Here is a 26,828-nt window from a genome sequence, read left to right as displayed (position 1 = left end):
CTCAGAGCTCGGGTATTTTGTTTTATACCAGGGAGCTAGTTTCTTATGATAAATGTTTTTGGTTTTTAGGGGTGCGACTGCAACTAGGATATTGCGCAAGGTTAAATTGAGTTCCTCAGTTAGGTGGTGAACTGATTTTTGTACTCTGATGTCCTTGGGTAGGCGGAGGGAGTCTGGAGGGGCATCTAGGAATCTTTGGGTTGGCCGAGAAGTTATAGCACGACTTTTGATAATCCTTAGTTGGGGTCTGATAAGATTATTTGTTGCGATTGTAAACGTAATAAAATGGTGGTCCGATAGTCCAGGATTATGAGGAAAAACATTAAGATCCACAACATTTATTCCACGGAACAAAACTAGGTCCAGAGAATGACTGTGGTAGTGAGTAGGTCCGGAGACATGTTGGACAAAACCCACTGAGTCGATGAGGGCTCTGAAAGCCTTTTGGAGTGGGTCTGTAAACTTTTTCATGTGAAAATATTAAAGTCACCAAAAATTATCTAATATTATCTGCCATGACTACAAGGTTGTCACGCCCTGACCATAGTTTGCTTTGTATGTTTATATGTTTTGTTTGGTCAGGGTGTGATCTGAGTGGGCATTCTATGTTGGATGTCTAGTTTGTCTGTTTCTGTGTTTGGCCTGATATGGTTCTCAATCAGAGGCAGGTGTTAGTCGTTGTCTCTGATTGGGAACCATATTTAGGTAGCCTGTTTTGTCGTGGTGGGTCTATGTTAGTTGCTTCTGTCAGCACAGTTCTTATTATAGCGTCACGGTCGTTTATTGTTTTGTATTCAGTGTTCAGCGCTTTCTTTAATTAAAGTATCATCATGAACATATACCACGCTACATTTTGGTCCGCTTCTTACGACGATCGTGTCAAAGGTCCGATAGGAATTCAGGGAACTCCGTGAGGAATGCTGTATATGGCCCAGGAGGCCTGTAAACAGTAGCTATACAAAGTGATTGAGTAGGCTACATAGATGCGGGGGATATGGTCACCAGTGTAACCAGGAGGTGAGGCCTCATTTAACACAGTAAATTCATCAGGCTTAAGCCTTGTTTCAGTCAGGCCAATCACATCAAGATTATGATCAGTGATTAGTTCATTGACTATAACTGCCTTGGAAGTGAGGGATCTAACATTAAGTAGCCCTATTTTGAGATGTGAGGTATCACAATCTCTTTCAATAATGTCAGGAATGGATGAGGTCTTCATTCCAGTGAGATTGCTAAGGCGGACACCGCCATGTTTAGTTTTGCCCAACTTAGGTCGAGGCACAGACACGATAGCTGAGCTCACTACACTGACTGTGCTAGTGGCAGACTTCACTAAGCTGGCAGACTGGCTAACATCCTGCTGCCTGGCCTGCATCCTATCTCATTGTGAAGCTAGGGAAGTTCGAGCCCTGTCAATGTTGGTAGATCGGATATTGTCAGCTGGATTTTTGGGCCTGTGGTCTGTGAGCTCCTGTGTTTCTGCAACTCTTGTGCCTACAAATACTTTGTACCTGCAGGAGTCTGACTGGAGCCAGGTTAAGGCTGTTGTAGAATCCGACCAGTACGTGACCTCATGGATTCCCAGGGTGAGTTATTTTCGGAGGATCACTGCCAGCTGGGCACCGGTGAGTGCAGCGCAGAGCTCAAGTCTTGGCATCGAATGTTGTCATTTCGGGTCCACTCTTCATCTTGATGCATGGAATGCCACTTAGATCCGTCCATTGGTGTCTTCAGTACGGAGGTACGCAACGGCACCATATGCACGTTCTGAGGCATCACTGAAGACGTGAACACTTGTTGTGCTGGTTGGAAGATCCATGTCAGGCTGACGTAACACCTTGTCAGTGTGTCCTGAGACAGCTGTGGAAGTTTGTTCTCCCAAATATGCCACACTTAGAGAAGATCTTCAGGTAGGTCAGGGTAATCCCACCCACTTTTCCAGAGCCTCGGGACCACAACCTTGGCCCGTGTGGTGTATGGGACGATGAAGCCGAGTGGATCCTACTGGCTGGCAAGGATCCGATTTATATGGTGGGTACAACTTTCTCCATGTGACCTTGCTTGTAGCCAATAGTGTCGGACAGACATTGCCATTGTAATCCAAGGGTGTGCTCTTGGGGTTCCACGCCATCCTGGATGAACCACAGCTCACTGCTCTCAGCCCTGGACTCTTGAGGTAGGTGTTCGATGGCTGCTGGAGATTGTTGGCTCACTGGCGTAGATCGAATCCTCCCCAGCAAGAAGGTGCTTCTGCTTGTCCACCAGTTCATTGGCTGCACCTGCAGAGGGGAGGCTTTGTAGACAGTTGTCTACATAGAAATAGCGTTCTACAGAAAAGCACAAATCTTCTTCAGGCTCACTGTGGTCGAACATATGCTTCTGGAAGGAAGCAGAGGATACATGTCGTCCCAAAGGGAAGAACCTGCCACTCATAGACATCAGGGCAATCATCATGGTTTAGGTCTCGCCACACAAACCGGAGAAGAGGCTGGTCTTCGGGTAGCAGGTGGACTTGATGTAAAATCCCCTTTGTCACTGCTGATTTCCAGTGTTCCCTGGAAACGGAGAAGGACTCCAAACAGAGTAGCTCCCAAGTTGGGTCCGGGAAAGAGTGGAATGGACCAACCCTGGTACTCTTCGACTGCTACTGGGGATACCTTCTTAACGTGGCTGGACTCCCCCAATTTGTGAACCTCTGCGTTGTATACTGCTGCTTTCTCTGGATCCTTGGACAGACGCTTCTCTGTCCCTCGCAGATGAGCCAGTACTTCTTCCACAAAAGGGGAGTGGCATACCTTTTTGAAACACATCCACTTCAACCCTGACTGTCTTCTCCAGTAGATGCATGGCTTCTACATCTTGTCTGGACTGTATGATGAGCTTGTCACTCCTGTACGGTAGCGTATCCAACTGCCAGAGCTTCTCTACGTGGCTTAAGAGGTCTGCAGATGGACAGAAAGGGGATGTTTGAAGGCACTGTTGTGGAGTAATAAAATGATTGGCGTGACCTTATTCCAATAGAAAAACCAAAAGAAAGTTGGGGTCTTGGAAAGGAGATGAGCTTGCCATTTCTACAATTACCTTCAATCTGTACCAATGCACATTTCCAATTTCCAACCCTGACATAGACTACACTAACGGGCCATGCGTCTCAACCAATATTCAATATAGGCTAAAGATCCCAAGCAAGGCTACAGCAACTTCCAGAGAGGGTCAGGCTCTCGGTCTTTATGGTGGCCACTCTGGTTTGGTTGTGCGCGGCAGAATTTTTGCTGTAACAAGTGGTCACATTATTGTTCTGGGTTCCAAGAGCAGGTCGGTGGAGTTTTCTGAACATCAAGGCAGACCGGTGACTTTCTTTTTTTAACGTTCTAAAGTTGTCAAGCCTCCAATGGGCCTCTGCAGTGCACACATGTAGCCTACAGATCTTCATTATTTGCCAGAGAGAAGACAGGGATAACACCATTTGCCTACCTCTAGGCTGCTGTAGCCTACATATTTATTTGGTTGGTCATTCTCTTGTTTTTCCATGGAACCTTTGTTGTAATTAAATATAATTTTATTTAGAATTGATCAGAATAAATTTCCCTTGTAATCTCAAATTGAAAAAAGTGAGGGATCACTGCTCCCTTGCACTCCCCCAGCACTACACACCTGATTACTTGAGAAGCTAAGGCAGCTGCACTGCGCTATAAAAAAATTGGTTTAAAACATTTGGGGTGGGATCATTCCCCCAGCTATGCTGTTAGGGAAGATAAGCAACGCAGATACGATCCTACTCTCAATCTCACAGGCATAAACATGACCACGGTAACCTCTTGGCCTTAAAGGGGCAGGTGAAAATATGTCTAATCTGTGACATTTTGGTTAAATGACTCAGGTCACAAAAAAATGAAATGAAACAATATACCACATCACTTCTTACTAGTAATATATTTATTGTTTTAGAAACATTACAGAGCATGCTCATCTGTTTTGTGTGTGTAATTTCAGCAAAAATTATATTTTGGCAGGTAAATCTGATTGGCTTGCAGATTTTTTTTTTTTTATGTTCCAAAAAGAGAAACTTTGGCCCTGGCCGTTAGCAAGTTGTGGTGCTCAAAAAGGTCAAGGCGACCATTCTTCAGTGACTGAAAAGGGAGGGTGAAGCAGAGACTGTGAAGGCTGGGGAACACACACACACGTTCTTTATTGTATATTGTTGTGTTATGTTTCATGGGGGTGCTGGACTGTAAATGTCTAACTAATGTTTATTCAGTAACCAATTTGAAATACCATTGTTCTCTCTTAGATATATTGTATACATGGGATTAACATGTTAAATTAATAAATTATTTTTAATAATGTCTGTTTTCATTAAGATGCTATTTTTTTTTAAACTAACTAATTAAGTGTATGCAATAGAGACTGTATCTGTCTCAGAAATACACCACTTACTTTAAAAGCACTGCGAATTACCTAGACCCACGTTGGCATATCAAAACATTTTTTTTTAAGTATTTTAATTTTGGGATGGTTCAGTTTTGGAAAGTTGAAATTACACTTCGGAACAGTACCGGGAGTGGAAAAGTGGAAAAAGTCGAGAGCCCTGGCCACAGCGGTCAACTAGCTAGCTAGGCAGCTGTTTAGCTTTCTAGCACATTCATTCATTTGTTTGTAAACAATTAACAAGCTAGTTAGCTACCACATGTTCTTGTCAAACTTCCAACAGCGTAGCTAGCAACAACAAGATACGCTGAATAACAGTCTAAAAACCACTTGAGGGCAAATAAATCAGATTTGACCATTCAGACACAAGTCACATGGCCAGGAATCAGATTTGTATCGGACTTCAAACCACCTTCAAAGGTGGTTTGAAATGTGGCTTGAAATATCTGATTCCATGTGCTTTTTGGCTGTTCAGACTGCACGAAAAAGAAAAGATTCAAATCAGATATGCAAATAAATAGGATTTGAGTCACTTCAAACTGCCAATGTGAACAAGGCTTTAGAGATCGGATTGCATTGTTGCCTCCGCTTCAGGCTTAGCTCAAGTTGCTCTCTAAACTGCACAACTACATCATAGCCAGTATTACTCAACAGCAATGTTATATTTTCCATTCTCATTTTATTCTGAAGTAGTGTTTTAAAATATCAAACCATTTAATTTCAAAACATGTGTGTGATAATCATGTCAGAGTAGTTGGTATTGAAGAAAAGTTGGAGGAACATCATTGCAGACCAAGGTAGTATCTGTGAATGCATGTCTTATAATCATTGTCTTCAATTGCAAGAGGATAAATGCCAAAGTGCATAGAAAAGTAACTGTTGCATTGATTTAGCTGGAAGTTTAGGCGCAGGACAAAAACTGAAGAGATTTAGAAGACGTGGGCGACACAGCATCTGAAAGAGAGACAGATGTTTTAATAGTAGTACTTTACACTGGCAGCCACTAAATCAATATTCAACACATTACAGCATTTTGAAAAGTACACAACGTAACGCTCAAACAGAGCCTATGCATCACATTTTATGTACACACTACTACAGTAATTTTATAACATTAATCAAGGTAACAATAAACATACACAAATCCTTTAGCACATCCAAAAGGTCCAAATGGTAGTTCTGCTGACAGACAGACAGCACGGCAGACCCCGCTGTAGTTTGAGCATCCCCATGGAATTGGAAATGCAGCTGCTTCATTTACATCACCTGTCATTTAAAAAACAGGATGTTTTATTTGCCTTTGTATAATTTTAAGTATCTTCATTTGATTAAATTACCTTTCACACGTTCATGAAATGCAGGTACAGTATTATAAATAGTTTCTTAGATGTTTATAGCAATTACGCATTTATCACCAGAGAAAATGTATCTGCTGAGCAGCAATTTTACAGTATGGTAACAGTTTAAAGACTTGCAAATTATGGTCTGTGGTAAAACTAAATAGCAAAATATCACTCAAACAGCTAGATGAGTCAATAATAATGTTAGTAATTCTGACCTTGTCTGTTTCACAAGAGGGTAGTTTAAGACTTACATGCAATGGCCAAGAAAGCGAGGAGCACCAAGAGCATCGTGCAGTGATATTTCATGATGATTTGCTGATGTTGACTGTTCTTTAGAAGAGTTGCAATGTGACAGTTTCTCTCATGATTTGTCTATTCTTTGCAATCAGTCCCAGTTAACTTAATAAGACTAGTAGTCATGAGTCAGAGCTTGTGCTTCAAATAAGGAGGGGGAAAAACTGACCTGGAACATGGGGACCAGTGGGAAGTACACCATTGAAATTGAATCAAATCATGTGTAATTACATTAGCCTACTCTTAGATCAGCCCTTCTTGCTCGTCTGAATAATGTTAGAGCTACTAGTGAAAGAAAAAATAGATTCCGCCCGATGTAAGACTTATGCCTCCCCACTTAATTTAAACACTCAAGGAACCAATCAGGGATGCATGACAATCATCTAAATTTACTCCCTCATTCCATTCCTTTCATCTGCACTGATTTAAAAATATTGGATAGGTGAAAGCAATGTGGTGTGGGCCCCTATCCTACCTGGCATATGCTTTTACCAGTCCTGTTTTTTCAGGTCAATGTAGAAGGAGGGAAATTGAAAAGAAGGTACAGTAGATACCTCTACCCCCAACACTCAGTCCTGGTTCAGGTACGGATGAAATCAATTACATTTACATTTACATTTAAGTCATTTAGCAGACGCTCTTATCCAGAGCGACTTACAAATTGGTGCGTTCACCTTAAGACATCCAGTGGAACAGCCACTTTACAATAGTGCATCTAAATCTTTTAAGGGGGGGTGAGAAGGATTACTTTATCCTATCCTAGGTATTCCTGAAAGAGGTGGGGTTTCAGGTGTCTCCGGAAGGTGGTGATTGACTCCGCTGTCCTGGCGTTGTGAGGGAGTTTGTTCCACCATTGGGGGGCCAGAGCAGCGAACAGTTTTGACTGGGCTGCGCGGGAACTGTACTTCCTCAGTGGTAGGGAGGCGAGCAGGCCAGAGGTGGATGAACGCAGTGCCCTTGTTTGGGTGTAGGGCCTGATCAGAGCCTGGAGGTACTGAGGTGCCGTTCCCTCACAGCTCCGTAGGCAAGCACCATGGTCTTGTAGCGGATGCGAGCTTCAACTGGAAGCCAGTGGAGAGAGCGGAGGAGCGGGGTGACGTGAGAGAACTTGGGAAGGTTGAACACCAGACGGGCAGCGGCGTTCTGGATGAGTTGTAGGGGTTTAATGGCACAGGCAGGGAGCCCAGCCAACAGCGAGTTGCAGTAATCCAGACGGGAGATGACAAGTGCCTGGATTAGGACCTGCGCTGCTTCCTGTGTGAGGCAGGGTCGTACTCTGCGGATGTTGTAGAGCATGAACCTACAAGAACGGGCCACCGCCTTGATGTTAGTTGAGAACGACAGGGTGTTGTCCAGGATCACGCCAAGGTTCTTAGCGCTCTGGGAGGAGGACACAATGGAGTTGTCAACCGTGATGGCGAGATCATGGAATGGGCAGTCCTTCCCGGGAGGAAGAGCAGCTCCGTCTTGCCGAGGTTCAGCTTGAGGTGGTGATCCGTCATCCACACTGATATGTCTGCCAGACATGCAGAGATGCGATTCGCCACCTGGTCATCAGAAGGGGAAAGGAGAAGATTAATTGTGTGTCGTCTGCATAGCAATGATAGGAGAGACCATGTGAGGTTATGACAGAGCCAAGTGACTTGGTGTATAGCGAGAATAGGAGAGGGCCTAGAACAGAGCCCTGGGGGACGCCAGTGGTGAGAGCGCGTGGTGAGGAGACAGATTCTCGCCACGCCACCTGGTAGGAGCGACCTGTCAGGTAGGACGCAATCCAAGCGTGGGCCGCGCCGGAGATGCCCAACTCGGAGAGGGTGGAGAGGAGGATCTGATGGTTCACAGTATCGAAGGCAGCCGATAGGTCTAGAAGGATGAGAGCAGAGGAGAGAGAGTTAGCTTTAGCAGTGCGGAGGGCCTCCGTGATACAGAGAAGAGCAGTCTCAGTTGAATGACTAGTCTTGAAACCTGACTGATTTGGATCAAGAAGGTCATTCTGAGAGAGATAGCGGGAGAGCTGGCCAAGGACGGCACGTTCAAGAGTTTTGGAGAGAAAAGAAAGAAGGGATACTGGTCTGTAGTTGTTGACATCGGAGGGATCGAGTGTAGGTTTTTTCAGAAGGGGTGCAACTCTCGCTCTCTTGAAGACAGAAGGGACGTAGCCAGCGGTCAGGGATGAGTTGATGAGCGAGGTGAGGTAAGGGAGAAGGTCTCCGGAAATGGTCTGGAGAAGAGAGGAGGGAATAGGGTCAAGCGGGCAGGTTGTTGGGCGGCCGGCCGTCACAAGACGCGAGATTTCATCTGGAGAGAGAGGGGAGAAAGAGGTCAGAGCACAGGGTAGGGCAGTGTGAGCAGAACCAGCGGTGTCGTTTGACTTAGCAAACGAGGATCGGATGTCGTCGACCTTCTTTTCAAAATGGTTGACGAAGTCATCTGCAGAGAGGGAGGGGGGAGGAGGATTCAGGAGGGAGGAGAAGGTGGCAAAGAGCTTCCTAGGGTTAGAGGCAGATGCTTGGAATTTAGAGTGGTAGAAAGTGGCTTTAGCAGCAGAGACAGAAGAGGAAAATGTAGAGAGGAGGGAGTGAAAGGATGCCAGGTCCGCAGGGAGGCGGAGTTTTCCTCCATTTCCGCTCGGCTGCCCGGAGCCCTGTTCTGTGAGCTCGCAATGAGTCGTCGAGCCACGGAGCAGGAGGGAGGACCGAGCCGGCCTGGAGGATAGGGGACATAGAGAATCAAGGGATGCAGAAAGGGAGGAGAGGAGGGTTGAGGAGGCAGAATCAGGAGATAGGTTGGAGAAGGTTTGAGCAGAGGGAAGAGATGATAGGATGGAAGAGGAGAGAGTAGCGGGGGAGAGAGAGCGAAGATTGGGACGGCGCGATACCATCCGAGTAGGGGCAGTGTGGGAAGTGTTGGATGAGAGCAAGAGGGAAAAGGATACAAGGTAGTGGTCGGAGACTTGGAGGGGAGTTGCAGTGAGGTTAGTGGAAGAACAGCATCTAGTAAAGATGAGGTCGGCGTATTGCCTGCCTTGTGAGTAGAGGGGAAGGTGAGAGGGTGAGGTCAAAAGAGGAGAGGAGTGGAAAGAAGGAGGCAGAGAGGAATGAGTCAAAGGTAGACGTGGGGAGGTTAAAGTCGCCCAGAACTGTGAGAGGTGAGCCGTCCTCAGGAAAGGAGCTTATCAAGGCATCAAGCTCATTGATGAACTCTCCGAGGGAACCTGGAGGGCGATAAATGATAAAGATGTTAAGCTTGAAAGGGCTGGTAACTGTGACAGCATGGAATTCAAAGGAGGCGATAGACAGATGGGTAAGGGGAGAAAGAGAGAATGACCACTTGGGAGAGATGAGGATCCCGGTGCCACCACCCCGCTGACCAGAAGCTCTCGGGGTGTGCGAGAACACGTGGGTGGACGAAGAGAGAGCAGTAGGAGTAGCAGTGTTATCTGTGGTGATCCATGTTTCCGTCAGTGCCAAGAAGTCGAGGGACTGGAGGAGGCATAGGCTGAGATGAATTCTGCCTTGTTGGCCGCAGATCGGCAGTTCCAGAGGCTACCGGAGACCTGGAACTCCACGTGGGTCGTGCGCGCTGGGACCACCAGATTAGAGTGGCCGCGGCCACGCGGTGTGGAGCGTTTGTATGGTCTGTGCAGAGAGGAGAGAACAGGGATAGACAGACACATAGTTGACAGGCTACAGAAGAGGCTACGCTAATGCAAAGGAGATTGGAATGACAAGTGGACTACACGTCTCGAATGTTCAGAAAGTTAAGCTTACGTAGCAGGAATCTTATTGACTAAAATAATTCAAATGATACAGTACTGCTGAAGTAGGCTAGCTGGCAGTGGCTGCGTTGTTGTTGTTCTATCTCTCTATAGTGCTGTTTCTTGTATTATGGTCTCTTGTTTCTTTAGAGGTTTCACTTTGTTGTCCTTTTTCTTTTCCTTTTTCTTCTGTCCTTATTTTGTCTTCCTTTCTTCTGTTAACTAGATATTTTTTTGTTGTTATTATTTGTAAGCTAGCTAGCTTCTTCCAGGAGAGTCCCTAGCAACTGCTTAGCAACAAGTAAACAATTCAGCTAGCAATTCAGCTAGCTAAGATAACTGTACAATTTTATGAAAAATAGTTACTTCTTCAAAAGCCTGTCTTTTTGGTTTGTTCCTTGTTTTGTCTTCTATTGAGTCTTGCAGTTTTCTCTTGATTTTTTCGATGTACTTCACTCTAAAAAAACATTTAAATCTCAATATATACAGGAGCTCATTTTTCAGCAGCTGCTCAATTTATCAATGTATCATTGTCTCCATATCCTGGATCTAACAGGACAGATGGGTGAAAGCAAGGGGTTGCATTAACTTTCACAAATCCACTATAAGCCTACCAGATTTTACCTTAGGGAAAGGAGCAAGGAAGTATGCATTTTCAAAGTATTCAGAGGGGGCCACATAAATATTTTGTCTCTGATGTTGTTCGAACACTAAAACGCTAGAGGGCGGTAAACGTAACACTCTGTGCCTCATATCAGAAAGCCTTGCGGTTACAACCCCGTCCAGTTGGTGGCGATAACGCACCACTCAGCTGGTTGAACCACTATTAAAGAATAAATAACGAATCTAATATGGCTGCGCCCATGGCATGGATGTCAAGTATGCACACTGTTGATTATGTCGCCATTGTTCAGTCATTTCAAACAGACTGCAAATGATGTAAATTTAACAATAGTCGACCAGCGACGTTCAACGTCTCTGCCCCCATCTACAAGTTCTCGACACTGGATAATCTGCATCATGGATCCAGGCATTATCAGACACAGTCAAATGATGCAACGTTCGTTGTGAGTGGCGAGCTGCATGGTCAACGTTACTGTACGTTATGTCCTTCACAATAGAAACTTGGGATTGTCTGTCTTCTGAAAACCTCGAATAAGGAGTTTACACTCAATTATCATCCAAAATGTACCCTTCAAAAGCAGCAGTTGAAGTGATCCAGTTGGGTCGTATTTCCTATGGGCGTGCATTACAGGTTCAGCAACTCTATGTTAGGAGACATCTGGATTCTAAAGACAAATTGCACAATGCTCTGCTACTATGTGAACACCCGCCAGTCTACACCATAGGAATCAGACAGGCACCATACCCATTCGAAGAGGAGCAAAGACTCAAACTCCTTGGTGCTGAATTCTTTCGTAGCAACCGTGGCGGACTCATAACTTTCCATGGTCCAGGGCAGTTGGTGTGCTACCCAATACTCAACTTGGGCTGCTTCAAGAAAAGCGTGCGATGGTACGTGTGTGAGCTGGAGGGGACTGTCATCAACCTTTGCAGAAAGTATGGGATAAAAGCATCCACCTCCCCAAACACTGGGGTCTGGGTTGGATCCAACAAGATATGTGCCATAGGTAGGTTAACCTTCTAAATTAAAGATGACCCAATTTTTGCAATGTTTACAACAACAAAGCTACAATATGTCATTATTGATATTATAGTAAAAATGTTTCCTCTTTCAGGAATCCATTGTGGGAGATACATAACATCTCATGGCTTGGCACTGAACTGCAACACAGATATGGGCTGGTTTGAAAACATTGTGCCTTGTGGGATTGTAGGGAAAGGTGTCACATCCCTTAGTCAAGAACTGGGAAGAGATGTCTCTATTGAAGAATCCATCCCACTACTGCTGGAAACTTTCAGTGATCAGTTTGACTGCACACTGCATGATGGAGAATATTCTAATAATGAATAAACACTGCTTGGTAAATTTAACATGTATATTTTCACAATCATTTAACATTTAACATTTAAGTCATTTAGCAGACGCTCTTATCCAGAGCGACTTACAAATTAATCATAACATTTTGTTCTCTCTCTGTCTCACCTGTCAGCTAAGAAACTGTTTCCCAGATTGTGCTATGAGGGCGTACGTCTGCTGTTCATGTTATGGTGGGGTAAATGTGGCTCCCGAGTGGCGCAGCAGTCTAAGGCACTGCGTCTCCGTGCTAGAGGCGTCACTACCGGCCGTGATTGGGAGCCCTATAGGGCTGCGCTCAGTTAGCCCAGCGTCGTCCGGGTTTGGCCGGTGTAGGCGTCATTGTAAATACGAATTTGTGAACTGACTTGCCTAGTTTAGTAAAGGTTAAAAATAATAATAATGTAGCTGCGCGACTGAATGCTACTAGTTGGTCGTCACTAGTTACCACAGTCACGCTGATGGCTAAACCCCGACTATTTCTCAAATGTAATAGATTTTAAAACGAACCTTAATCACACTGCTAACCTCATTCCTAACCTTAATTTAAGACCAAAAAGCTAAGTTTGATTTCACTAATTTTTTACGATATAGCCAATGTTGAATTTGTGGCTGTGGTAACCGAACCCCAGTCTACTAAACAAGGACTAAGTAAGGTAGCGAACTAACTAGTTTAACATGAATAAAGACAACTTGAGTGCCAATATAGGACAAGTGGGCCATTATGTTGCTACGCTGGGTAACTAATTATAACTACCTAGTTTACTGTTTTTTTAAGGGTGATTACCACAGCCAGATGACCACTGCAGATAAGATGGCATGGGGTCATCAACAACACCATCACTCTAGCGAGTCAAGCTTAGGTAGCGTCCTAACGGTTTGTTAGATAATACATTTCTTATCTTGGCTGATGAATATATTTTAGATAGGTAGCTAGCTCTATCTGTTTCGGTAGCCAAAGCAAACAGACGTCAAGACCGATAACTAGGGACGTTCTGCCCTGCCTGGCCTATTGCTAGCCTGCTAGTTTTGTAAACTAACTTTGGTTAACGTTATCTACGTAGCTAGCTAGCTTGATGTTTTGCTGCACAATATCCTGCTATGGAGAACTGGACCTAAATTGCCAATCAACTGGGGACGTGCGACTTGCCTTGAAGGCTATTTACCAGTGGATAAGGTCAGTGAGTCACCGGTCAGTGTCATTATCATAGCTAACACTTTTTATGGAAAGTGCACTGACTTGAGTTGTCAGGTGCAAAATCCTTATGTTCTTCTGCTCGGAGATCTTCTGAAATCCCTGCAGTGTGTGTTTCTTGCATATTCATGGCAGGTAGCCTAGCGGTTAAGAGCGTTAGAGCAGTAACCTTAAGGTTGCTGGTTCGAATCCCAAGCTGACTTGTTAAGAACATCTGCCAAACCCATATTGCTCTGCATAAATGACTAATATGTAAAAAAAGTTTTTAAAAAGTAAATGAGGGCAGGATCTGTTTGCTAACATTCCACTCCTTGTCATAATGCCAAACAGTTTGGCATATGATAAGGGGTGGAATATTGGCACAAACAAGTCTGGTACCCAGGCTACAATTGTACCTATTTTTCTTATTACTAACGAAAAAGTACAGAGCCTGGCTCATGCAGCCTCTACTCCACCCCAAACACTTGCACTGCTTCCCTAGTTGAGAAAGGGTGTAAAAGCAATGGATCTGTCTGACCCCTTAACTTGACTCGGACTGCCAGATGCAGCATGGAACTGTGAGAGCCCAGATCTACAGCACCAGTCAAAAGTTTGGTTACTACATGATTCCATGTGTGTTATTTGATAGTTTTGATGTCTTCACTATTATTCTACAATATAGAAAATAGTAAAATAAAGAAAAAAAAATGGGAGGAGGTGTTTCCAAACTTATGACTGGTACTGTATGTCTAGATTTAATAGAATATTTTGTATCAACAAATGCTTATTTATCAAACAAGATTATATTTTTGTTCAGTTCCAGTGTAGCTCAACCATAATGCTGAAGCAGTGGGTATTGTATATTTGACTCAATCAGCAAGCAAGTTAGTCTTAAATTCAGTTGTGTGTAACTGTGTTGACATGACGTTAACGAAGTCATTAAGAGAGTGCTGAATGTGTTGCTAATTTGTTTTGTTTTTTCCCATTCAGAATCGATGGACCAGAGCTCAGATAGAGGCCCTATTGCAGGATAGGCAAGTGGAGGAGCTGAGGCTTAGGCTGTGCTGCAGGATGGCATTTGGGACGGCAGGGCTGAGGGCAGCCATGGGCGTAGGCTTTGCCCTCATTAAGGATATGACAATCATCCAGTCCAAACAGGTTAATAATAGTTTCCTTCTCTGAGCAAGTTATGTTAAAGGTATAGACTCACTCAGCTATATGACATTGTGTACAGCGGAGCGACTTCCTGGTTACAGATCAACAACAACAAAATTGGAAGAGCTGAGGTCCTCTGTGGCAGTAAATCATCAACCTTGGGTTTATACAGTGCATTCGGAAAGTTTTCAGACCCCTTGACTTTTTCAACATTTTGTTAGTTTACAGCCTTATTCTAACATTGATTAAATTGCTTTTTCCCCCTCAATCTACACAATACCCTGTAATGAAAAGGAAAAAAATGAAATTTTAGCAAAAGTATAAAAATTAAATATCACATTTTTAATAAGTGTTCAGACCCTGTACTCAGTACTTTGTTGAAGCGCCTTTGGCAATGATTACAGCCTCAAATCTTCTTGGGTATGACGCTACAAGCTTGGCACACCTGTATTTGGGGAGTTTCTCTCATTCTCTGCAGATCCTCTCAAGCTCTGTCTGGTTGGATAGGGAGCGTCGGTGCACAGCTATTTTCACGTCTCTCCAGAGATGTTAAAGTCTGGGCTCTAGTTGGCCACCCAAGGACATTCAGAGACTTGTCCCGAAGCCACTCCTGCGTTGTCTTGACTGTGTGCTTAGGGTCGTTGTCTGACGGGTGTTGCAACTCAAAATTAACAAGGTGTTCCTAATGTTTGGTATACTCAGTGTGTATATGTTTTGAGTGTACAAAACATTAGGAACACCGTGTTAATATTGAGTTGCATCCCCTTTTGCCCTCAGAACAGCCTTAATTTCTTGGGGCATGGACTCTACAAGGTGTTGAAAGCGTTCCACGTGGATGTTGGCCAATGCTTCCCACAGTTGTCAAGTTGGCTGGATGTCCTTTGGGTGGTGGATCATTCTTGATACCTACGAGAGACTTGAGTGTGAAAATCCCAGCAGTGTTGCAGTTCTTGACACAAATCGGTGTGCCTGGCACCTACTACCATACCCCGTTTAAAGGTGCTTACAGTTGAAGTATGACATTTACATACACCTTAGCCAAAAACATTTAAACTCAGTTTTTCACATTTTCTGACATTTAATCCTAGTGAAAATTACCTGTTTTAGGTCGGTTAGGATCACCACTTTATTTTAAGAATGTGAAATGTCAGAATAATAGTAGAGAGAGAGATTTCTTTCAGGCTTTATTTCTTTCATCACATTCCCAGTGGGTCAGAAGTTTACATGCACTCAATTAGTATTTGGTAGCATTGCCTTTAAATTGTTTAACTTGGGACAAATGTTTCGGGTAGCCTTCCACAAGCTTCCCACAATAAGGTGGGTGAATTTTGGCCCATTCCTCCTGACAGAGCTGGTGTAACTGAGTCAGGTTTGTAAGCCCTCCTTGCTCGCACACGCTTTTTCAGTTCTGCCCACAAATATTCTATAGGATTGAGGTCGGGGCTTTGTGATGGCCACTCCAATTCCTTGACTTTGTTGTCCTTAAGCCATTTTGCCACAACTTTGGAAGTATGCTTGGGGTCATTGTCCATTTGGAAGACTCATTTGCGACCAAGCTTTAACTTCCTGACTGATGTTTTGAGATGTGGCTTCAATATATCCACATAATTTTCCTGCCTCATGACGCCATCTATTTTGTGTCGTGCACCAGTCCTTCCTGCAGCAGGGCACCCCCACAACATGATGCTGCTACCCCCGTACTTCACTGTTGGAATGGTGTTCTCCAGCTTGCAAGCCTCCCCTTTTTTCCCTTTATTATGGCCAAACAGTTCTATTTTTGTTTCATCAGACCAGCGGACATTTCTCCAAAAAGTACGATCTTTGTCCCCATGTGCAGTTGCAAACCGTAGTCTGGCTTTTTATGGCGGTTTTGGAGCAGCGGCTTCTTCCTTGTTGAGTGGCCTTTCAGGTTATGTCGATGTAGGGCTTGTTTTACTATAGATATAGATACTTTTGTACCTGTTTCCTCCAGCATATTCACACGGTCCTTTGCTGTTGTTCTGGGATTGATTTTCACTTTTCGCACCAAAGTACGTTCATCTCTAGGAGACAGAACGCGTCTCTTTCCTGAGCGGTATGACAGCTGCGTGGTCCCACTGTGTTTATACTTGAGTACTATTGTTTGTACAGATGAACGTGGTACCTTCAGGTGTTTGGAAATTGCGCCCAAGGATGAACCAGGCTTGTGGAGGTCTACAATTTGTTTTCTGGGGTCTTGGCTGATTTCTTTTGATTTTCCCATGATGTCAAGCAAAGAGGCACTGAGCTTGAAGGTAGGCCTTGAAATACATCCACAGGTACACCTCCAATTGACTCAAATGATGTCAATTAGCCTACCAGAAGCTTCTAAAGCCATGACATCATTTTCTGGAATTTTCCAAGCTGTTTAAAGGCACACTAAGTTGACTGAATGTAAACTTCTGACCCACTGGAATTGTGATACAGTGAAATAATCTGTCTGTAAACAATTGTTGAAAAAATTACTTGTCATGCACAAAGTAGATGTCCTAACCAACTTGCCAAAACTATAGTTTGTTAACAAGAAGTTTGTGGAGTGGTTGAAAAACAAGTTTTAATGACTCCAACCTAAGTGTATGTAAACATCTGACTTCAACTGTAAATATGTCTTGCCCATTCACCCTCTTAATGGCACACATGCACAATCATTGTCTCATGGCTTAACAATTCTTCTTTAACCTGTCTCCTCCCCTTCATCTACACTGACTGAAGTGGATTTAACAGGTGACATCAATAACGGATCATACAGGCTAGACCACTTTACAATGCAATACATTTCTTGTAGCTTCCAGCTTTGTAGGCTAACTTCCCTTGCTAGTTTACAGCTGAAGCTAACATCGATTCACTAGTACTTTGTTTGTGATTATATGCCGTAACGCAAAATAGGCTGATTGCCACTAAAAACATTTAATTCACTTAATGGGTCTCGTCACGTCGCGCCATCAGCCAATCTATTGCCTGAGCGAACTGAATGTCTGTGTGTGAAAAGGGTCGCCCCTCTCTTGCTTTCTGAATGACGTCATTACTGGTTCTATGCAAATGTTGTTGATCAGTACAATAAAATAAGGCCTAAATGGAAGGGAAACAGATATATTTTAAAAATTCCTGGAACTTTCAATAAATTCCTCGGTTTTCCAGAAATCCTGGTTGGAGGTATATGGATTTTTTGCTTATTCCCTCCTGGTTCTGGGAATCCTCCAACCGGGATTTAGGTAAAACTAGGGAATTTATTAAAAATTCCAGGAATTTTGCAACCCTATCTGTAGCCCCATGAAATTAGCCTAAACAAGCTCAAGAACTCAATGTATGCACACACACTCCTATTGAATATGCATTCACCAGTATTGTGAATAGGCCTAAGCCACATCTTGATTTACCCAGTTTATCAATAGAGATTTACATTAAGATAAAATATTACTCTTTTGTAATGTAGTTCGATTGGTAAAAACAAAGTCATTGATTGTATAATTGATTGATTAATGCATACATGGCTGTGTCTGAAAAATGTACGTACAAATGTAATTAAATAAATAGTATGAAATGATACCCAACGTTTGAACAGAGCAGTAGCTGAGTTTCTGTCTGGGTTGTCGGATTTGACATTTTGAACATCGAGATATTAAAGACATGATAGTTCAGATTCATAGTATATCAAGGAGTGAGATCTGTAGATCGACAGAGTGGCTGTGGAATGTGCTGGGTGGACGGGAGGAGCTCAAAGGATTGCTATAGGGAGACAGATGGACATCTGTGGACTAGGCGAAGGAGGGGTTGAGGCCAGGAGGTGAGGTCACATCCCCTGAAGGGAGTAATAAAAGGGTTTAGTATCCTGTTACTCTTTTCCTGTAGAACCATACGATGTACGGATTGGAGAGAAGGAGTGTCTTAAGTGTGATATATCTGTGATGGGAGAAATGTTGGGTTGTCTGAATTACAGCTGTACAGACCCTGTGGGCAGAATTAAACTTGGTTAAAGCTTCTCTAGAGTCTGCCTTATTTACTCTGAACAATAAGAACCTAACAGGATCAAGTGCCATTCTGTGACTTTGGCTAATATCGTTTTGGTATCGACTCGTGATCGTATCGAGTACAGTGATACAAAACCTGGTATCGAATGAAAACTTCTGGTATTGTGACAAGGGGAAGAGCACCCACAGTTTAACAACCCACCCACCTACCAGTCTTCCTTACCTCCTATACAAAGTGAAAACATGAAGGTTAATGGGAAAACATAATTTAAAAAAGCTATAGACATGGCATCATCATCCTTCCATTCCTCCTCACTGCAGGGTATGTACAAATACCTGGCCAGGTCTTTCCCAGACTTTGGTAGCCGTGGCATAGTGGTTGGATATGACACGTGAGCGCAGGAAGCAATTGGTTGCTACAGTGAACGGTACTTTACCTTTTTCTTCTTTCTCCTCCGCAGATCATACCACAACTTGCGAACACGTATAACTGGCTACATATTAGAAAGTCTGATTCATATAAATTAATAAAAAAATTGGCTGTAAATATCAGTGGGCCTTTAAGTTATCTAATAAATAACTCCTCACGTATTGCTGATAGTGGCTTTGGCTTACTCTGTGATAAAGTGTATAAAGAGGTCACATTCCTGCCTAAAGTTGTGTGATGGCAAAATAGTTGTGAATACAAATGGGCTGAGTGAGGACATTGATTAGATTCTTGGCCTACTTTTAACTACACACATTTCGAGAGCCAAAATAAAAACAGGACATTTATTTTTTTTTGGACGTGTATAGGCTGTTTATCAGTTGACAAGCAGGGAACCAAATGCTAGAGATTTAGAATACAAGAAATTTGAGTTTGGAGCGGCAGGTAGCCTAGAGGTTAGAGAGCTAGGAACAATAGAATAGGCTAACATGTTTCAATGCCCATAGCATTATGAAGGAAATGGAACAATAGTACAGCCGCTTTACAAAATTATGACTGCTCTAGAATGAGTGGCCTAAAGTAACTTTAACTCTGGCTTTTTTCACACACATTAGATCAGTGACCACAATGCTAGTACAGTACTCAACAACCCCCCCCCCCCCCCTTTAAATTCCATGTCCTGTTTGAATGGGAAACCCCCCTCACAATTTATTTTTATCTGGATTGAAAATTTGTAAATTCTCTATGAAAAATATTATTCCCGACCAATCCCTGTGAAGGGTATACTACAATGTGATGCTAGATCTACTCGGGATTTTCCGTTCACTTCAAATTCCAGCTCAGGCTTCATCCTTACTACAATGGTAGATATTGTTCGTCCACCTGCCGCTAACTCTAGCAGGCTTGTAACTGCATGCATGTGGCTAGTGGAACACCAAACTTTTCATTGGAACAATGCTGAAACATCAATCCATGGGCGAGTCAGTGCCACATTTTTCATTTGTGCCAAAATCAGTTATCTTGCAAATTCAGCAGGCTATGCTGTGAAATAGGCATGTTGAAGTGCCGTCTTTATTTTATTACTTATCATAATGCCATCTTTGGTGTGCTTATCAATGCATGAGTACCTTTTCCCCACTATCAATACAATCATTTGATTAAGGAACACATATTTTATTGTGCATGACGTTTCAAATGCATTCTGTCGTACATAAATGTGATAGGTATTTGAACATTTTTTTTTAACACACAACATTTGATTGATTAAATAGCAGGTTCGTTCTGAAGGATTCATTGCCATAGAAATTGACCTGGCTAAAAGGTCCAACAAAAGAAGAAGAGCCACTTTCGTGGTACCGTTTATACCGAGTTGAACTCAGTTGACCTAAGTTACCTCGCTAACGCCTCAAGCCACATACTGTACATAGTATAGGGCTCTGGTGTGTATCTCAAGCTGAACCTCGGCAAGACGGAGCTGCTCTTCCTCCCGGGGAAGGACTGCCCATTCCATGATCTCGCCATCACGGTTGACAACTCCATTGTGTCCTCCTCCCAGAGCGCTAAGAACCTTGGCGTGATCCTGGACAACACCCTGTCGTTCTCAACTAACATCAAGGCGGTGGCCCGTTCTTGTAGGTTCATGCTCTACAACATCCGCAGAGTACGACCCTGTCTCACACAGGAAGCAGCGCAGGTCCTAATCCAGGCACTTGTCATCTCCCGTCTGGATTACTGCAACTCGCTGTTGGCTGGGCTCCCTGCCTGTGCCATTAAACCCCTACAACTCATCCAGAACGCCGCAGCCCGTCTGGTGTTCAACCTTCCCAAGTTCTCTCACGTCACCCCGCTCCTCCGCTCTCTCCACTGGCTTCCAGTTGAAGCTCGCATCCGCTACAAGACCATGGTGCTTGCCTACGGAGCTGTGAGGGGAACGGCACCTCAGTACCTCCAGGCTCTGATCAGGCCCTACACCCAAACAAGGGCACTGCGTTCATCCACCTCTGGCCTGCTCGCCTCCCTACCACTGAGGAAGTACAGTTCCCGCTCAGCCCAGTCAAAACTGTTCGCTGCTCTGGCCCCCCAATGGTGGAACAAACTCCCTCACGACGCCAGGACAGCGGAGTCAATCACCACCTTCCGGAGACACCTGAAACCCCACCTCTTTCAGGAATACCTAGGATAGGATAAAGTAATCCTTCTCACCCCCTTAAAAGATTTAGATGCACTATTGTAAAGTGGCTGTTCCACTGGATGTCTTAAGGTGAACGCACCAATTTGTAAGTCTCTCTGGATAAGAGCATCTGCTAAATGACTTAAATGTAAATGTAAATGTATCTGTTTCTTGGGGGTGGCGGTTAAAGTAAAAAAAAATATTAATTTACAGACTTTCCCGATTGACTGCAGCTGGGATGCTTTGTAAAGATATTCCTGTGTCCCCACAGAGTTTTTTTTTAATGGTCAGATTGTGTCGTCAGGAAAAACCTCTGGACGTACTTGTATGGCTATACAGCTGGTAAAGTCATAGTCTTTAGAGCTTTCAGATTAGGCTTAGAATTACACAAATTCAGTTCCCAAATCCTTACTGTTTTGTGATTTATCCTAGCCATATGCTGTGAAGAGGCTGGGTGTTGCAGCGGATGTGATGGTCACTGCCTCTCACAACCCTAAAGAGGACAACGGATGCAAGGTATCAGACTTCTGCTTTTCATTTTACCAGGGTCACTTGAGTCAAGGCATGGAGCATACAGCATCTAGAATTCTTGTTGTACTAAAAGCTTTTAACACTGCATTTTGTAGGAGACAGTATGCTATTTAGAGAATGTTTTGGTGAGGAAATGTTACTATGGAAGCATAACATCTCTGAAGCATAAAATCTTTTTTTCTACAAATTGGTGTGCATCTCACTCCTGTGAATATAAAGTGGCCTCCGTGATTGTTGTTTGGATATTTTGGTTTTGCAGGAGCTCTCCCTTCGCCTTGCTAAGAGAGAGAGTGCCAAGATTGTCATGGCAACTGATCCTGATGCAGATGGTTTGGGTTTTGCAGAGCAAAAGGTGGTAGTATACCTGATACAAATGTAGCCTACTTGCTTAGAATATATAACTGCTATTACTGAAATGCGCAGATACATTTTTAAAATTGTATTTTTATTTATTGATCATTCGAAACATACAATATACTTGCAGTGAAGCCGCTCAACAACTAAATCATCCAACAGATTCCAATTCAGAGCGACACACAGAAGCATCCAGGGTCAATGCCCTGCTCAATGACCGATCTACCATCAGGCCAAAAAACATGAACCCAAACCCTCCAAGATCCCCCCCCACAGTTCCCCAATAGCTGTCCTTCAACCATTCGAGACACAGTCCCCCTCAAGAATAAAAAATACAATGAATTCCATTCCCCACCCGCAAGAACCCCCCAATGCACCAACAACCAAGAGAATGAACTAAAGAGAAAAAAATAAAATATAGAAGAAAACAGCAAACAACAATGCAAGAAAATAATCAAACAAAATAATACATTTAAAACAAAGGACATCAAGGACAACTAAAATCATAACAGCAATCCAACTGAATATCTTTGTGTGCATGTCTGGCACTATTACATGTATGTGTGTGTACATGCATGTGTTTATTTGAATGAGAGTGTGTGTATATGCATGTGCACAAACACCTGCACGGCATCAGCCTCAGGCAAACCGGCATTAGTGTCATTCAAATGTTATTTTTATTATGTTTTATTTTTACTTTTATCTTTGAACATCATTCTATCTCCCACACAGCAACTCCACTCACACTTGTCTCTATTTTCTCTATTTCTAGGGTCAATTTTAGATCAATGATATGCATTCCTTAACCTGAGACCAGAAACAGGCTACCTGAGGGCAATACCAAAATAAATGGTCTATTGATTCTGTATCCTCACAACAAAATCTGCAGAGCTTCGATGATTTTATGCCCCAAATATTCAACATTGTTGGTGGCAAGAATTCTATATTTTAGCTGAAAAGTACGAAGTCTTGAATCTTGCGTTGTTTTATACATCACCTCAAACACCCTGTACCATGGAATCGGTACATCCAAAATCTCTTCCCAACTATTTTGCAATCTGTATGGCACAGTTGTCAACATCCTGGTCCTCAAATGAAACTGGTATACTTTCCTATTTATGCTAATTTTATTCCTCCTCCAGTTTTGATTCTTTAAATAGGGCAGACAGTTCAGTTCCCTACCTCCTCCCGCTGTCACCTGCCTCCTCCATTTTTGGGGTAATGCTATAATCAATTGGTTGTACTCTTGGATTGAGCAGACCTTCCCATACAATTCTGATAACTCCATGAAGGACATAACTCTACCATTCCAATTTACAATATAATTTAAGAACAAAATACCCCTTTCAAACATATTTTCCATAAATACAGGTATTTTATCAAACAGCACATTTGAGTTCAGCCATAATATTTTTTGTAATATTTGTTCTATCTTTTCAGGGGGATGAAATTGAAATTGTAGCCAGCTCTGCAATGCTTGTTTGAAAAAGAGAGATACTTTGAAAAAAGTCTCATTTTCAATTAATCTGCACAAAGGCAAAAAGGTCATTTTTAAACAATGGATGAGCTTTTCTTAGTAATCTACTTGAGAACCATTTAGGGTTCAAATAAAACTTTTCAATGAGTGAACCTTTTAGAGAGAGGTTTAGTAGTGCTTTTATATTTAATCATCTCAACCCACCCAATTCATATTCATTATATAGATAGGCACGTTTTATTTTGTCTGGTTTAGCGTCCCAGATAAAGTTATTATTTTTTTTGCTCATATGATTTGAAAAACGAATCATCAGGAGTAGGCAGCTTTATCAAATGCCTTTTCAAAACCCGCTATAAATACCATTCCTGGCTTCTTATGTTTCATGATCTATTATTTCTAGTAGTTGTATATTATCTCCAATGTATCATCCATGTAAAAAAAAACTGTCTGATCAGGATGAACAATACCTGGTAAAAAAACCTTTTAATTCTAAGTGCTATGCATTTCGCTAGTATTTTTGCATCACAACATTGAAGTGTAAGGGGCCTCCAGTTTTTTAGATAGACCGGGTGTTTATATTTGCCATCTGGGTCTTGTTTTAATAATAGAGACATCAGACCTTCCTGCTCAGTACCTGACAGACTACCATTTCCATAGGAGTAGTTATACTAAAAGCTCCATTGTTAGATTGTTTCATCAAAAAATACTTGATATACCTCTACTGGTATGCCATCAAGCCCTGGGGATTTTCCAGACTGAAAGGATTTAATGGCCTCAAAGTTCTTCCTCTGTAATTTGGCCTTTCCATTTTTATATTATTTGGAAATAATTCCTTACCATATTCTTCATTCAGTGGGAGAGGATGAGACAGAAAAGAGAACAACAAATAATTAGCTTCCTCTTTTAAAATAACATTCGGAGAATCATTGATGACTCCGTCTTCAGTAACGAGTTTCTACAAATAATTTTTGTTAGCGTTCCTGTTTTTAAGATTCAGGAAGAAATTTGTGCATTTTTCTCCATATTCCATCCAGTTTGCTTTATTTTTGTAATAGATTACATTAGATCATTCTTGAATAAGTTCCTCAAGTTCTTTTTGTCTTTCCTCTAATTTATTTTGTATCTCTGTAGTATTGTTTTTATTGCTATCTACCTGTACTATTAGTTCATGGATTTCCCTTGTCAGTCTTGTCTCTTGCCAGAAATGGCTTTTTAATTATTGAATTGAATTGAATGAACCCTGGATGTACATTTAAAGGTATCCCAAACAATAAGGGGATTTGCTGAACCTATATTTTACTGTAAAAATTCAGTTATAAATTATTTTGTCATATTTTTAACTAAGTTGTCCTCCAGTAAACTTTGATAAAATTTCCATTATCCCCGTCCACATGGAAAATATATGAGTTATGTGAATATGCCAATTAGATGATGCTCCAATCACATTCTGTCTCCTATTAAAACTTTTTAAACCTTTGATGAAAGAGATAAAGTAGTCAAGACGACTAGCTTGATTAAGTCTCCTCCATGTATATCTCACCAAGTCAGGGTTTTTTAGTCTCCAAATATCCACTATTTCTAATGTACTTAACACTGTGTTATAGTCTCCTACCATAATGATTAGATCATTTGTTGCCTGTAAGTTCAATAAATTGGTATAAATATTTTTGAAGAAGTATGGATCATCCTGATTTGGACCATATAGATTAATGAGCCAAATCTCTTTTTCGTCCACTTTCATATTCAAAAGGATCCACCTTCTTTGTGAATCATTCCTGACTATTTGCACATTCAAATCGACATTTTTTGTTAATTAATATCATCACACCCTTTGTCCATGACAGAAAATTATTTCACCACCCCATTCCCTTTTCCACGCAACTTAATCTAAGGATGTAGAGTGAGTTTCCTGTAAACAGTGTTATATTCCTTTTATTTTAGCCATGTAAAGACTGATCTTTTTTTAATAATCTGCTGTACTTATTATTTCACCCCTTATTATAGCTAGATACTATTCTCAGTCTAAATTGACCATAATTAGAGCTTGTAAAGTTACTGCCATCAGAGATATTATGACGGTCAAAACTAGAGCTTTAAAATGTCTGATATTTAGATTTTAAAAAATAGGTTCTAGCAATATTTGCTTTATTCCCTTGCCTGTTTGCCTGTGAGCCAATGCCACAGATGTTAGAAAATTGAGACAAGATATGTGTGTAGTAAATCTGAGTAGGTTGATGTGTATGATTTTGGATGTGATATAGTGAGTGTGTACGATGTCTGTATAAGAGTAGGACTATAATGTGTGATGTCCAAATAAATAATAACTGCCAATTTGCATGGTTGAGTGTCTGTGTGTAGCATGCAGAGCCTATTCCCTTAATATTCATGATGATAATTGTAATCCATATCGTATCACCATCATAGTTGCATCATACTTACTTTTAACATAATTGAAAAACACATCCCAGCATTTCCATAGCGATTGACTTTTCACATGATCATGAAAGAGACCTTGCATTATTCTAGAGACGGCTTCACTACAGTAAATGTAAATGTACAGTACAAATGTATTCAGTACAATATGTTTTATTCCCCGAAGCCCCTATTCTGATATTGTCCCCTTGCTTGTTGTAAACATATATAAACTTGTAGACAAATACATGAAGATAGACAGACAAACAATAAATTATAAAACAACAATATTGGGTTAGAGCCTGTAAGTAAGCATTTCACGGTAAGGTCTACACCAGTTGTATTTGGCGCAAGTGACAAACAAACGTTGATTTGATTTGAACAGTTCTCGACAATAGAGAGAGGAAAGAGAGAGAGAGAAGAAAGCGAGATCAGGTGTATGTATAAGTCAGTATGTGTAAGCAAGCATGTAATTAAGTACGTGTGTGTTCATATCCACTTCATAATGTTCAGATATTTTTACAGTTCCCATACCTTATTTTATTTCGTAACCCGAAGTCCCTGTAGAATTCAGTACAGCCATGGTGTTATGGAGCTGTCTCGGAATAGCTGTCCATCTATAAAGAGTTTGTCCACAATGATAAAGGCATGCTTACCCTTCTCCCTTTGTTGTCTTTGTACCGGATATAGCCTCTTACGACGTTCATTTATCTCCCTTAGAAATTGGCAATTGAGGCTGAATTTGGTCCCTTTAAGTTCCCTTCCCCTGCTTTTGATCAGCTCCTTTTGTTGGTAGTGTTCAAATTTTGCGATGATTGGTCGGGGACCCTTGGTCTTGTCGCTCCAAGTCTGTGTACTCGGTGGAAAGCCACCTTGTTTACAGTCTCTATAGGAAGTTTCAAGGCGGATTGCATGAATGCTCTGATCGCGCCCTCTGGATTATTGGATGCTGCGTCCCCAGGAATCCCAGAAAAAAATTGATTTTCACGCGTGCTACGACTTTGTATGTCTAGTAGCGACTCTTTCATCACCCTGTTTTCCCTGAGTAGACAATCCATGTTGGAATCGTGGAATTTTACCTTGGCTGTGAGTGTCTTGTTTTCTCTTTGGAGCGTGAGATTTTCACTCTGGCTGAACTCTAAACTCTCCCTCAGCCCTGCTACCTCCTCACACAACTTTTCCAGTGTTGCATGGATTCCAGCCAGAGCACTAGCCTCTACTTCAATGGTAAGTAAATCGTCCATGTATGTAGATTAATCTATTTTTTTTTGTCAGGTTAAAGTTTTTTGTGAGGTAGTCGGATCTTTCCATGATGGAGTATGTTGTTCCTCCATAGCGTAAA

At 42.2% G+C, this 26,828-nt stretch overlaps 2 protein-coding genes across 2 annotated transcripts; both read left to right on the top strand.

The window, feature by feature from the left end:
* The first annotated feature begins 10,647 nt into the window (after nucleotides 1-10,647).
* Nucleotides 10,648-11,812, top strand: lipt2 (lipoyl(octanoyl) transferase 2). The gene is made up of 2 exons (XM_029673340.2): nucleotides 10,648-11,453; nucleotides 11,562-11,812. The coding sequence occupies exons 1-2, from the start codon at nucleotides 11,009-11,011 to the stop codon at nucleotides 11,795-11,797; spliced, it is 681 nt and encodes a 226-aa protein (XP_029529200.1). The 5' UTR covers nucleotides 10,648-11,008; the 3' UTR covers nucleotides 11,798-11,812.
* Nucleotides 11,813-12,230: 418 nt separating this feature from the next.
* Nucleotides 12,231-25,405, top strand: LOC115137519 (glucose 1,6-bisphosphate synthase-like). The gene is made up of 5 exons (XM_065024680.1): nucleotides 12,231-12,977; nucleotides 13,965-14,132; nucleotides 21,145-21,228; nucleotides 21,503-21,595; nucleotides 21,760-25,405. The coding sequence occupies exons 2-5, from the start codon at nucleotides 14,046-14,048 to the stop codon at nucleotides 21,841-21,843; spliced, it is 348 nt and encodes a 115-aa protein (XP_064880752.1). The 5' UTR covers nucleotides 12,231-12,977; nucleotides 13,965-14,045; the 3' UTR covers nucleotides 21,844-25,405.
* The last annotated feature ends 1,423 nt before the right edge of the window (nucleotides 25,406-26,828 follow it).

The sequence above is a fragment of the Oncorhynchus nerka genome, linkage group LG11 (assembly GCF_034236695.1).
Source record: "Oncorhynchus nerka isolate Pitt River linkage group LG11, Oner_Uvic_2.0, whole genome shotgun sequence".
Taxonomy (NCBI): Eukaryota; Metazoa; Chordata; class Actinopteri; order Salmoniformes; family Salmonidae; genus Oncorhynchus; species Oncorhynchus nerka.
This window is presented reverse-complemented; position numbering and strand designations above follow the sequence as displayed.

Excerpts from the sequence above, each read along its gene's own strand:
- LOC115137519 (XM_065024680.1), top strand. The coding sequence starts at position 14,046 with ATGGCATTTGGGACGGCAGGGCTGAGGGCAGCCATGGGCGTAGGCTTT. Across the intron at positions 14,133-21,144 it reads CAATCATCCAGTCCAAACAG|CCATATGCTGTGAAGAGGCT; the intron begins GTTAATAATAGT and ends GATTTATCCTAG. Across the intron at positions 21,596-21,759 it reads TGGGTTTTGCAGAGCAAAAG|ATTCCAATTCAGAGCGACAC; the intron begins GTGGTAGTATAC and ends ATCATCCAACAG.
- lipt2 (XM_029673340.2), top strand. The coding sequence starts at position 11,009 with ATGTACCCTTCAAAAGCAGCAGTTGAAGTGATCCAGTTGGGTCGTATT. Across the intron at positions 11,454-11,561 it reads CAACAAGATATGTGCCATAG|GAATCCATTGTGGGAGATAC; the intron begins GTAGGTTAACCT and ends TTCCTCTTTCAG.